This window comes from Pteropus alecto, unplaced genomic scaffold (assembly GCF_000325575.1).
Source record: "Pteropus alecto unplaced genomic scaffold, ASM32557v1 scaffold98, whole genome shotgun sequence".
Taxonomy (NCBI): Eukaryota; Metazoa; Chordata; class Mammalia; order Chiroptera; family Pteropodidae; genus Pteropus; species Pteropus alecto.
In genome coordinates this window covers 17,332,618-17,346,162 of record NW_006443570.1, presented here as the reverse complement: position 1 = coordinate 17,346,162, position 13,545 = coordinate 17,332,618, and the positions used below count along the sequence as shown (strand labels likewise).

The 13,545-nt window shown below is 42.9% G+C and overlaps 1 protein-coding gene across 1 annotated transcript in view; it reads right to left on the bottom strand.

Moving 5' to 3' along the window:
• Positions 1–13,545, bottom strand: part of ASIC2 (acid sensing ion channel subunit 2) — a 950,209-nt gene that overhangs the window by 7,865 nt on the left and 928,799 nt on the right. Inside the window, exons 4-5 of the mRNA XM_025041608.1 lie at positions 2,182–2,332; positions 118–174 (exon numbers count right to left, since the gene is read on the bottom strand). Coding sequence (XP_024897376.1) covers positions 118–174; positions 2,182–2,332 — 208 coding nt within the window. The remainder of the gene's footprint in view (positions 1–117; positions 175–2,181; positions 2,333–13,545) is intronic.

Below are 13,545 nucleotides of genomic sequence, written 5' to 3'. Positions count from 1 at the left end.
CCCTTCACCCTTCTCTGCTTTCCCTTCCACTTGATCTCTCTTCCGCACCCAGAAGGTCTCCAAGGCCTCCATCTCAGCACCCTCCACCCTTCATTCCATCCGTTCCCCAGTACTGACCTAGGGCAGGCTCTGCGCACTCCTTGTGCTGCTCAGGGGTACAGAAAGGGGCATCCCCTGCAAAGAAGGAACACAGGGAGAGGTACTCAGGCAGCAAGGCCTCCCCTCCCGGGGCTGGGGGAGGGGAGTACATCTCATTACTGGGGAGGGGCAGCAGTCTGCCAGTGGACAGTCAGAAGGAGGCCCTGGATCAGGGTAGCGGATGGATGCAGTGTACCCAGAACCAGAATGTTGGCTTCTGATCTGATCTGCTCTGCGACCTTGGGCAGGCAAATATGGGTCCCGCCTGGCTAACTTCTCCCAGATTGCTATGCAGGGGCAACGAGCTCATGTGGGAGGTAGGAGAGAAAGCCTTGATGGCTGAAAGTGGGCAGGCAGTGGCAAACACCTACTAGGTTCTGGGCATGCATCAACATCCTTCACCCACACAGATTCCCTCTGAAGTATCTGTTTTACCCACAAGAGATGAGGCCTAAGTATCTTGCCTTCTCAGGACACCAGAGTGGCAGTGAGGGAGGTAGGCTTGGAGCCCAGGTCAGTCCGATCCTGAGGCTGGGCTCTTTCTATCACAGCACACTGCTGTATGAGAGGAGGTCCGTTTTGTAAGTTCCTTTTTGTTATGCCCTTAATTCCACATTAGCAATTGAGATGCCAGTAATAGTGTCATGGGTGGGATGATTAAATCCCTGCTGCTCACCCTTGGCTCAGGTTCCATGGGGGAAATCTCAATGGCTGCTGACCCAGTCTGAGCAGCAGACAGGTAACGCCAACTACTGCTCGATTGCTCTTTCTGGCATGTCTTTGTGGAAATCTGGGACCTTTTTTTTTTTTTTACTTTTACCAAGTGCTAAAGTTAAAGTTCACCACAATGTCTTTCCCTTACCATTTCCTGAAACACTTTTTCCAAGAGCTGAGGAGCTGTTATGCTCCCTCCTTTCCAATAATAGTAATTTAACGCATGTTTCCCTTTCTGCATTGTCTCATAGGCGGCTCAGAGGCAATTTTAAAGATCGGTAGTTCTAATCTTAGATTACTAAATAAATTACTGATTACTAACGAAATAGTTCAGAATTTAGCTAGGAGGATGTTCATTTCAGCATTAATTATAGCAAAAAACAATTGGTAATGAACTAAATTTCTGATATAAGGATTTAGTTAAATATAGTTAAATAAAGTATGTTATAAACATAAAATAGTAGCCATTAAATATGATAGCAAAGTTCCTGGCACATAGTAGGTCTTCAGTCAACAATACTTTTGGTTTTCTCTCCCCATGTACTAACACGACCACCACTGACTTCTGCAGTTTACAAATCATTTTTTAAATCTCTTAGTCTAATTTTATCCTCGTAACAACCAATGTTTGTGTTTTAAAGACAATGAGGTAAGAACAGAGAGGTTTAGAAACTTGGGCCAAGACACACAGCAGGTAAGTAGAGGAACCTGAATAAGAATCCAAAACCCCTGCCTCCAGCTCGTCATCCTTCCATGATGCAACACCAAACTTTCTGCCTTAATTAACCCTTGCCACCTGCAGCTTCTGCCTTTGACATGCTGACCTCCTCTAATGAGATAGCTGCATGCACTATTAGTCTGATAACAGAAATGTCAGCATATGCTTATTATTTGCTGGCAAATGGACTTTTGCCTCATTTGAAAGAATGCTGGACATGCGGATGCAAGAAGAGAAACATCTAGATGAAAGCAATAAACATCTGGACATTTGAATGTGTACCATACCAGGATGCAAGACTTGCAAACATCCAGATATCTGGACACTAAACTGTAGGAGGAGGTAAGAGCAGCAAACAACTAGTGAACATATTGAGCACTGGGAGGAATGTTCCCCAAACATCTGGATGCTTCTGGATACCAGGGTGCTGCCTTGGTTGCTGGAGTGGATGTTTCTACCTGCCCTCTAAATGTTTGGGCACCAAATAACAGTCTTTATAGAACAATATCCCTTTGGATCCTACTGGAGTAGGGGACATGTGTGAGAAATGCAAAGAAAGCCCCAGGTGGTCCCTGTCAGGACGTTGAGGCCACCCTTCCCCTGGCACTGACCTGGCATGTGGACCATGCGGCAGTTGCAATTCTCTACAATGTAGCGAGTCTCACAGTCAATCCTACAGGCGGTGATACTGTAAACAGGAAAAAAGTCGAGTCCCATCTCTGCGGATCGGCACTCGCCCCACGGTGGAGGCAGGTATGTGAGCTGCAAGACAGGAAGGTGGAGGCAGCAGTCAGCCCTGGAGGTTCAGCCTCCACAGACTTAGTGGCTCATTCATTCACTTATTCAATCAACAAACAATTATTGAGCATCCACTACATGACAGTCTAAACTTCACTGACCTCACAGACCTTCAACATCTGGCTCCAACACCATTTTTCCTAGCTTACCTTTTATAATCTTCCCAGGAATAATGCTGATCTTCTTAGTCTCTTACACATGACACAGGTCTTCCTACTTCCATGCTTTGTCATGTCCCAACTCTTGGAACGACTCAGTTAAATTCTACCCTCTTGGCTTGAGACGTTGGGACCCCAGACCTAAACCTGGAGGACCAAGCCTGGAGGAAAGTTCAGGATGGAATGGCCTTAAGCATAAGCCTAAAGTGTCGTTTATGATCCTTGGCCCTGATTAGAGCAACTCTCCAGTGTCATGCTGTGGCTAAACTCCTTTGGGGAACATGTCATTCTTATTCTCAGAGGTCTGATGACCATAAAATGTTCCAACACCTATGGACTTGCCTGCTGGGGACAGAGAGGGTGAAGGATAAGGGAGCCAATGGGCCAAAGGTTGTCGAGCATTTACTATGTGTTAAGCCCCAAGCCAAGTCCTTTACACTTTTCTTTTTTTTTAATTGAAGAATAAAAAATACAATAAAATGCACATGTTTTCTGTACATAGTTCAGCGAATTCTGAAAAATGTATATTCCTATGTAACTATCACTTCAATCAAGATATAAGACATTTTAAATGAGTCTAGAAAGTTGCTTCCTATCCCTTTCCAATCAGTTCCCCACCTGCCCAGGCAATCACTGTTATAGATTCTGTCACCATAGGTTGGCTTTGCCTGTTTTCAAATTTCATGTAAATAAAAGTTTGCACTACGTGCTCTTTTGTGTCTGGCTTCTTTTGTTCAACACAATGTCTATTACACAAAGTAAACTTTGAGACAAAGATATTGCAGGAGATAACGAGGGTTATTCACAATGATAATAGGATTAATTCATCAAGAGGATACAATAATTTTAAATATGTAGGGCATAACGATAAGTTTCAAAAATACATGCAGCAAAAATTGACAGAACTAAAGGGAGAAATAGATCTAAAGTTAGAGATTTCAATACTCTTCTCTTAGTAACTGACGAATAAGTAGACACAATGTCAGTAAAGATATAGAAGATTTGAGCAACACTATCAAACAACTTGACCTAATTCCCTTTTATAAAACACTACACCAACAATTACAGAATACATATACTCTTTAAGTACATATGGAGCATTCACGAAGAACACCATATGCTAGACCATAAAACAAATTTTAATAAATTTTAAAGAAATGAAACCGCAGGCAGTATGTTTTTTGATGAAAGTGTAACAAAATTATAAATGAATAACAATAAGTAAAAAGAGAGATAACACAAGTTACCAATTTTAGGAATGAAAGAGAAGACATCACTACTGATTCTACAGACATTTAAAAAATGATAAGATTATTATATACAACTTTTTGTTAATAAATCAAAAACTTAAATAAAATAGATTCCTTGGGGAAAAAAAACAGCAAAACTTGCACGAGGAAGAAATAGAAGCTTAAATCTTATGCCTACTGTTTATCTTTTCCCATTCTTTTAGTCTTTTTTGTTTATCTTTTTACTTTTAATATGTCAGAATATTTGTATATTTAAGATAATCTCTTATAAGTTACATTTGAATGCCGCTATTTTATCCTTTCTGACAATACTGGAGGATTTAATCCACTCACATTTAATGTAATTCTTAATACGGTTGAGTTGAAGTCCACTATCTTGCTTTGTTTCCTATTTGTTTCCAGTTATTTCTTCCTTTGTCATCTCTTTCCTGACTCCTTTTTGGGCTGAGTTTTGTTTTGATAGTTCATTCTATTTCTTCTATTGGGTTTTGATTTATACCTCTTTATATTGTTATTATTATTGTTGATCTAGGATTTATAGTATGCATCCTTAACTGATCACAGCTTATTTTGAATTAATATTTTACCACTTCACATATAATTCTAATTACATCCCTTCCTGTTCATTATTCTTTCCTGTATTGAATTTCCATTTGATATCAGTTCTCGTCAGTCTGAAGAACTTCCTCGAATATTTCTTATAGTATGGGCACATGTTTTACTTGTGGTTTACTTGTGGAAATTTCCTCAGTTTCCGTGTATCTATAAAATGTCTTAGTTTTGTCTTTATTTTTGAAACATATTTTGACTATATATAGAATTCCAGGTTAAGTGTTTTAGCATTTCGAAGATGTCCCACTGTCTTCTGCCTTCATTGTTTGAGAAACTGAAATCAGTCATATTTTTTTCATCTCTTCTGTCTACACATTGTCATTTCCCTTCTGACTGCTTTTAAGATTTTCTTTTTTTTTTTTTTGGATTCTCTGGGTTATAACTATGCCATACCTAGATGTGGTTTTTCTTTGTCTGTATCCTGCTTGGGGATTTTGCTGAGGTTCCTGTATCTGTGGAATGATGCTTTCGAACAAATTTGGAAAAATATCTAGCCAATATTTCTTTACTTAACTTTTCCCCCATTGTCTTTCTCTCCGTTCTTTCTGGGATTATACGAATGTTGGACTGCTCGATACTGTTCCACAAATCATCAGGGCTCTGTTCACTTTTATCAGTCTTTTTTCTCCTTGTGCCTCATTAATCGGATAATTTCTATTAACCTGTCTTCAAGGTTGATGTTTACTTATTGTTTTCTATACAATCTTATTCAACAGTTTTTAAGTTTCAGGTAATTGTAATTTTCAGCTGCAGGTTGACTTTTTAAAAACGTTTCCCTATCTTGCCTAAAAGTCTCTCATTATTTACATCTCTTTCTGCAATTATTTAACATACTTATCACTGTTATTTTAAAGTTGCTATTTTCTAATTTCAGCACAGGTTATATGTGGATCTGTTTTTACTGATTATTTTGTTTTCATATTTTCCCTCTTTCTTCACGTGTATAGTAGTTTTTGATTGGATAGTGGAGGACATAGTCATTTTTTTATTGTATGTTTTGGATAACTCTTTATAGTGACCCCAGATTAATTTTCTTCCATTGAATTTCACGGAGTTTTATTTTAACAGGCAGTAAACACAGTGAATCACTTTGATTCTGTGAAGGTGCTCTTCAGGCTTTGTATAAGAATGGGTATATTTTAGTTTTTCCCTTAGCCCTTAGTCTTGGGATGTGATCTTAACTCTTCAGGAAGGCACTTCTGGGATTTCAATGAAAAGCCTGAAGTGTTTAGCAAGACTCTTTACCTTAAATTACAAAGTCTGTCTCCCTTGCATTGTCAGCCGCTGAGATAACTACTCAGCTCCTTCAACTTTAGGCCTGGGCTTCTTGGAGTGCTTCCCCATCCACATGAAGTTCAAGGTTCAGTCTATGATTTTAGGGAAGCTTATGTAAAATTTCGGGGCTCCCCCTCTGTGGGTCCTTCCTTTCTAAGATTTCTCTTCTCATTTTTCAGCCTTTCTGGTAACCCTGAACTCTGACTTGTGACTTTTTAACTCAATGATTGCTGCTTTCAACTTGAGCTCTATCTCTAGTATTCTCTTAGAACTTTATGTGCCCTTAAGGAACAGGTCAGAAAAATAAATGTGCATTTTACCCAGTGCAGGTCCCTATCCTCAAGGGCTGTATACCCTCTAGTTTCTGCCTGCTTTAGTCTCTCTCAAGTGTCATCAAACAGAAGTTTTAAAATATTTTGTCCAGAATTTATAATTGCTTTGTCCAAGAGGGTTAGTCTGATAGAAGCTGTTCTACCATTACCGAGAAGCAAATCTCTATACTTATTTTATTTAACATTCACAGGACTCCTTTGAATAGGAGATGTTCCTATTCTCACTTTTTGAATGAGGAACATGAGTATTATAAAGGTTAAGTAGCCTGTTGAAGATCACATACCTGTCAGTGGCAGAGCTAGCATATGGTTCTGGGAATTTTCGACTCCCACCTTGTGCTTGTTGCACTATACTACATTGTCTCTATAGGACAATAAGTAGAAAAGAGGGAGAAGAAACACACCAGAGAGGACTTTCAGAGCTTTTCTCTTTTGTGTTTATCTAACGGCTCTTTTCTTCTTCTCTTTACATGCAGATTTGCTTTACTATCTCATCTCTCTTTGGAGTTCTTGAGCTGACCAGACTTTTACACAAATTTCCTATTTGGCCTTGGATAAACTCCCCTCTGGACCTTAGTTTCCCCATCTGTAAATAGAAAAGATTTGGGGGTAGGTTTGATATTCTATGATGAGAATGGATTAGGTCCCCTACATTGCTTAACGTTGGACTAATAAACACACAGACTGGATTTGGGAAGGACTAATAGTGACTTTTGGCAAGGCTGAGAGTCTAAAATGATAGAAATTAACTTTCGGGGGGACTCATTTCTTTTTATCCTGCTAAAACAGTTTCCCACAACGGGTGGACCAAGAACGTAGCTGGTAAAGCTCTGGTGGTGAGCCAAGGTCTGTTTAGGGGCGACCACTCTCCCGCCTTTTTTTTTTGCAAAGGTCTTGATTCATATAACACGGCTACCTTGCTGCAGCTGGTTCATCATTTGCTCCATCAGCTTTTCTGAAGCTTCACACATCACGGCAGATGGAAAATCATAGCATGTGCAGCATCAACTCTTGCTTACCGATGAGTGTCTGAAAGTGGGTTGAAATATTTGTTTATCTCGGGCAAGAAATGCCTCAGGGAAACCTTGAGGCACTGTCTTCAAGTATCTGAAGAGCTGTCTCAGGGAAGAAGAATGAGATTTGTTTTCTGGCACCCCGAGGGAAAGGCAGATGCAAGAATAGTTGTAATAAGGAAAGTGGAGACCATGATAGCATTTATTGATGTTGTAGGCACCATGTTAGGTACAATACATGCATCGCCTTCTTTAATCTTCAAGAAGGATAAATTCTGTCTCAACTTTCTAATCCATTTGTATGATTCAATAATAAAATTACTATCTTGAGAGTAAGTTCCCCATCACGAGACATGTTCAAGTGGAAGCTACTCAATTACCTGAATGGGATAGGAAGAGAGAGATTCAAGCATTGGGTGTGCAGTGGATGAGGTGACTTCTAAAGTCTCTTAAGCCACTATGTTTAATCATAGGCCCTAAATATATTATTTTGATTTAAAAACTCGAGGCAGTGGAATGAGCCAGACAGAACCTTGAACCCCACTCTTTCATGGGCCAGCTGTGTGACTTTGGGTAAGTGACACAGCCCCCATCCCCTAGCCCCAGCATTTAGTCTCCTCATCTGATTAAAAGAGATAAATTAAGTGCCCAGCAGCTAGTAGGTACTCATGAAGGCTTAGTTCCCATTCCCTTCCTCTAAAATACTCTTTATATTTTTGGCCCCTTTCATTCATTCAACAAACAGCCCAGCTCCACCTCTGTTCTTATAATTCGGTTCTCTAAAACAGCAAATCTCTGCCCTTTTGGGGTTAAGTTATTTTGAGTTGGGTTTATTATGATAAGAACTCCTGCTAATTCAGACATCCAAGTCAAGATGAAAGCAGGACGCTGGATCTAGGGTTCTGGAGCTGGGAGAGAGAGATGGGCTGGAAATGTAAATGTTGGAGGCATTGGCATATAACGAAGCTGTGGGGTGGACGAGCCAGCCCAGGGAGAGAGGAGAGACACCCAGTGTTGAGCCTTGAAATGTTCCTCCCTTTATATGACAACTGGACCTCCTGAGTAGCAATTTTTCATTTTGCTGTGGAACTGGCGGCTTTGGATAATTGCTTAAATTTATGAAGTGAGCAAAGAACTCAGAACTTTTGTGACTGAAAACTCTGGTGCTTGCCTTTCATTGTTCACCGTCTCAAGGGATTCTTTCTATAGTCACTTTCATTTTATAGCCAGAAGCTTGCGTTTGCTACTTTCCTGCCCTCTGGACATCCTGTGCTGTTCCTCAACCACTAGCTGTCGGTCTCTCCCAGCCCGCGGATTCTGAGGCGGGCCAGCAGGTGGCGCTGCAGTCAGCGCAGCTGCCAGAGGCCTGTTACTATAGTCAGAGCTGCCCCAAGAGAGCGGGCCAGTCTCCTAGGTGCTTGCCAAGCTCCCTCGGCCTTTTCCCTGTGTGCAGCCCACAGTATGAGCCTTGGCTGGGATGCTGCTGTGGTGGGGATGCTGAGAGGATGATGAAACCGCATAAAAACATATTTATTCTGCTCTTGGAAAGGGTAGGAAAGGCATGAGGAGAGAGAAAGGAGGAGGGAGACAAGGAGTGATGCCCGGCTAGCTCACCTGATGCCCACCTGGCTCTTTTGTTATGTCAGCCATTTGGCCTCTTGCTTCAGTGATTGCACAAGATGCCGACCTGGACCAAATCCCTTTAGGCTCAGGGATACCCCCACAGCTTCCTTTCCAGACAATTCCAGGGTCTTGGTTCTGGCCTGCCTGGCTTCCTCCTCCTCCTCCTCGCTAACCTGCCTGGCCAAGATCCTGGTCCCCCGTCTGCTAGGAGCACCCATGCTAAAGGCGTATGCTCTGTGGTCAAACCTAGCTGGGTTTTAATCCTGGCTTGGCTACTTAGTGGGGGACTTTTATCAAGTGGCTGAGCCTCCCTGACCTCCCCTCTCTGCAAGAGAATCACACTGAGATATTAGGTACTTCAGAGGGATACTGTGAGTTTCGAACGTAAGGTATGTGTAACCCAGCTGTCACCTTCGGCGGACATCTTTCAGTCTCTGTTCTGTGTCATACAGACAGGATGTGAAACTCAGGCCCTTGTTAAATTCCAGGGAAAGCCACTTGCTCAAGGTCGTTAGAACACACGGATGATGCCAGAAAGAGCTGGGGAAGGGAGGTCGGCATCAGAGCAAAGCTCCTTTCTTTTGCCCAGTTCTAGCTCTCTCCCCCACTCTCTTTCCTTATGTTCTTTGCTATCCTTTCCAGGAGCAAAATCAACATATTCTCAAGTATTTGCCTAAGGAAAGGTAGTTCTAAAGGGATTCTAAAGCTGAATGTTAAGATATTTCTTCTGCCTTGTTCTGTAACAAGATGAAACATCTCCAAGAGTGCCTGATGCATAATAGATGTTGAATAAACCGGAGCCATGGTGTCGATGTGAGTCGTTACTGACTTGTCCTCTCCCCACTAGGAGGTTGGCTCATGGAGTGCAGTGACCAGGGAACAGAGCCCACCTGGCTGTGCCTTCGAATTCATAACAGATACGTACTCTGATGACCAGAAACGCAGAGGCACATTCTGACGACCTGTGGCCCACACTTATTTTGTGTTATTTCTGAAGTCTTCTCTCTGGGATCTCTACCTGTGTGTTATTGACTGGAAAACCAGCACTCAGCAGTTTTGATCACTCTTCATTATTGTGCCGGAAATGAAATGTAGTGGGTGGCACTGTGAGAGGTGCACCGCTGGGGCTTCTGGGAAGAAGGGCAGTCCTGTTTGTTGGGCACCCTCGTGGCATTAGGTTCTGTGTTGGGCCCTGTAATTGAGTCAGCTCGTTTCATCTTCTCACCAGGAAGCAAGGTCGGTATTGTTACTCCACTTTACAGATGAGGAAACTGAGGCTCGGTCAGGTTACATACACTTCCCTGGGTCACAGATTGCGTTGATTCCAGGTCTCTCAGGTCTCCCCGACTCTTTAAAGTAATTTGCAAACTTTCCAAAGCCATAGAACTTCCCCCACCTGGAAAGGTGAGTAAAATAAGGTACCTGCTCTCCAGGAGCTTTTGTTTTCCTGAGCCCCCTCCTACCGCCATCTTAGAGTGTGTCCCTAAATCCCGGGGTCTTTCCCCAGCCCACACAGCTGAGAATAGTGGGAAGAACACAGCGCCACCACTGAAAGGCTGTGTGGACTTCTCCAAGTCACCTAACTACTCTGGGCCTCAGTTTCTTTATGCGCAAAACAGAGCTAATAATCTGCAACTCACAGGGCTTCCCTGAGGGTTAAATGAGACAAGAGGCATGGAAGTACCTCGCACAGTGTTTACATGTGTTTGTTGAATTTTTAGGTTGGGTAAGCGCTTACGCGAGTCCTTCATTCACGTGTTAGTCATGTGGCTGGTCCCACGTACCTGTCTCAGTTGGCGCATCCCCCTCTCCAGCCACACCTATATCTCTTCCTGCTTACGGACCTCGGGCCTCTAGTACAGGGTCTGGCACATAGTAGGTTCTTGAAACTTGTTTATTGAATGAATGAATAAATTGCCGGCACCATCCCGCTTTCTCCTAGCCCAAGTACAGAATGTGTGTGCAAGGGGCTGCCTTTTCCAAGTCAGGCAGGAGCAGAGGGTCCACCATGTCGGTTCCCATGGGCTCTGCATCAAATCACATCTGAATCCTGGACTAGCTGATGGCAAGCTCTCCTGTGTGACTTTGGGCATGCCACTCAACCTCTTTGGGCTTCTCAGTCCCATCAGTAAGGGGTGGGGCCCAAAGGGCACTGTGTTTTGAGAGGCCCAAATTCTAGGATCAGGTGGCCCCATGAAGACTCCCTCATTTTTGCACCTTCTACTGCAAGTGCAAACTTCTGCCTTGCACACCTAGTTGGAGGGGAAATCGGAGCCTGCTTTTTAAGACATAATTTTCAGTTTGATGTTTTTATTGCATCTTGCTGAGTGATTTAAGTGTGTTCACAAATGATTATATTGTGCTCCTTTTAAACAATACTAAAATCAAATCAAATACTAAAATCAAATCCACAAATCAGTCGGTAACAGAGGCAGCATTGGGGTCCCAGTGGGGACATGTCCTTGTATGCGGCACAGAACCAGTGAGGCACCCCATCCCCCAACTCTGCTGGCTTCAGGAAGAGTTCAACCCACAAGGTCAAAACAGAAGAGATGGCATCAGGAGGAAGAATAAGTCATTGCAAAGAGGTTGAGCAATAATAACGCCTGCCAGTTGGAGTACACCTGCTACATGCCAGGTAGGTGCTTTTCAGAATATTATCTTTTTCAGTCCTCACAATGACTCTGTGAGAATAGGTACTACTTGCCCAAAAGACTGACCATAGACTAATTAATGATATAGACATGGTGGATGTTCATTGAACCCTTACTAAGCACTGTACTTGTACTGTTCCTTGAGTTCTCACATTATGGGGTTGATACTTCTTTTATCTCTATTGTATATCTGGGAGACTGGAGCAATTAAGTGACTACAGTCATGAATAGTAGGTGGCAGGGCTGGAATTAGAACCCAGCAGACTACACTTTTAACAACTACCTACATCACCTTGTCTAAAGAAAGCATTTACCACAGGGGATGGGGTCTGCAGGAAGCAGAGGCAATTACTGGGTGGGTGGGTAGAGATTGTGGCAGAGATTTGAGAGATGGGAACATGTGTTCTTCAGACCCCAATATAGGAATATTGCATTGGTTTATTGAACAGTTTAATCTTCACAATGACCTTGCCAGTTAAATATTATTGCCCCCATTTTACAGATGAGCAAACTTCGGTAACTTGCCCAACACCACATAGCTAAGAAGCAGCAGAGGAAGGATTCGAACCCAGGTCTGTCCAGCTACAAGGCTGTGGGTCAGGAGATATTTTAGTCTTGTCTGTACTGTTATCCTCCTGTCCTCTCAAAGGGACTCAGCTTTTTCATCTGCAGCATCTGGGTTCAGACTAGATACTTTAGATGTAGTATAGTATAGTAAGATGGTGGTCTATAAGGCAAACCAGGTAATTGCTCCTCATCCCCCCACTCTTAGCATATGGAAGACATTACCAGTCAATCGCAGATGGGGTCTTAGAACTTAATCTAAACACTGCCATTTGATTGAAATCGGAACCTTGAGGAAATTCATTTTGGGAGCCTTCATCTGTAGAAACCACTAAACTGCATATTGTTAAATATTCACATGGACCAGATAAAACTTACGTAGTATATTTTATAGAATGTGATTCCCTTGCAAGAGCAGTAACCCCAACCTGCCCCCTTGTGTCGGAGCATCTCTGACTGGTGTTGGGATCATCTGGCCAGAGGAGGATTCAGAATTTGGTGCCGGGATCACACACAGAGTTGTTGTTCTGGGTAGAAACTAAGTAGCAGTAGCTGATGCAGCACTTTAACGAGCAACAAAAAATCTATTTAAAAAGTGAATTACCCATGGTCTGTGATAATAATACAATATTAAGGTTATATCCATTGCAAAAATGTCTGTGAGTGGGAGAGAATGTAACAAGAGCAGGAAATGTGAATTGTTTACACAAAAGAGCAACAGGTTGATTTTTTGAAGGACTATAACTTGCCTCATTTTAACATGACTTTCACCTTGGGCCTTGCTGGCTCTAGATATGCCTCTGAAGCTCTAGAAGAATCCTTCCAGCTTTGGTGTCATGGGGCAGACAGCCTCTGCAGCTTTATTTCCATCCATCCATCCATCCATCCATCCATCCATCCATCCATCCATCCACCTATCCACCCATCCACCTTCCACATGTCCAATAAATATTTATTTAGCACCCCATCTGTTCTAGGAACACTGCTAGGAATTGAGGCTGTGAAAATGAGTAAGATATGGTCCTTCTGAACACATGTGGGTCTTACGGTCTAGAAAGAACAGGCATGCACATAACAAAGCAAGTGCTATAAAGGGGTAAAAATGTATAGGAGTAGAGGGGGCACTGAGGATGCATGGCCAGACCAACTCCAAGTGGGGGATCAGAAAAGACTTCATGGAGGAAGTGTCACTTTTGAGCTGAGTCTGGAATGACTGTTTGGTTCATTAGGCAGATCAGGAGTAGGAAGGGTGTTCTGGGTCATGGGAACTGCTCCGGCAAAGGCACTCCGATAAAGAGAGGCCTGGCCTGAGTGAGGACCCACAGGCAGCAGAGAAAGGCAGCATATGGGCGAGTGTCAGGCTGGGGTGTAGTACGCAGTGCCTGGGAGACAGCCTCAGGTGACTGATACATTCTCTGTGATTGTTACTGTGACTCCTGCACTTGCAGTGAATATACAATCACTTGCAGGAAACAGCCCCTGCTAAATCCGTGCCCTCCCCTTCCCTGCCTAGTGGAGGAGCTGCCTTGCAGAGTGTGTTTAGTGTGTCTGTGCATGCCGACGCATCATTATAATCATATCTTCATCCGGACACAATTTCTTGGGCAAGTGCTGGCGGCACGGCTGGCACCGTGCTCTCAGCAATTTGCCTTGGTGTGTGATTTGTTGGTTGAAACAGGCAGAGGGGAAGTGTTGC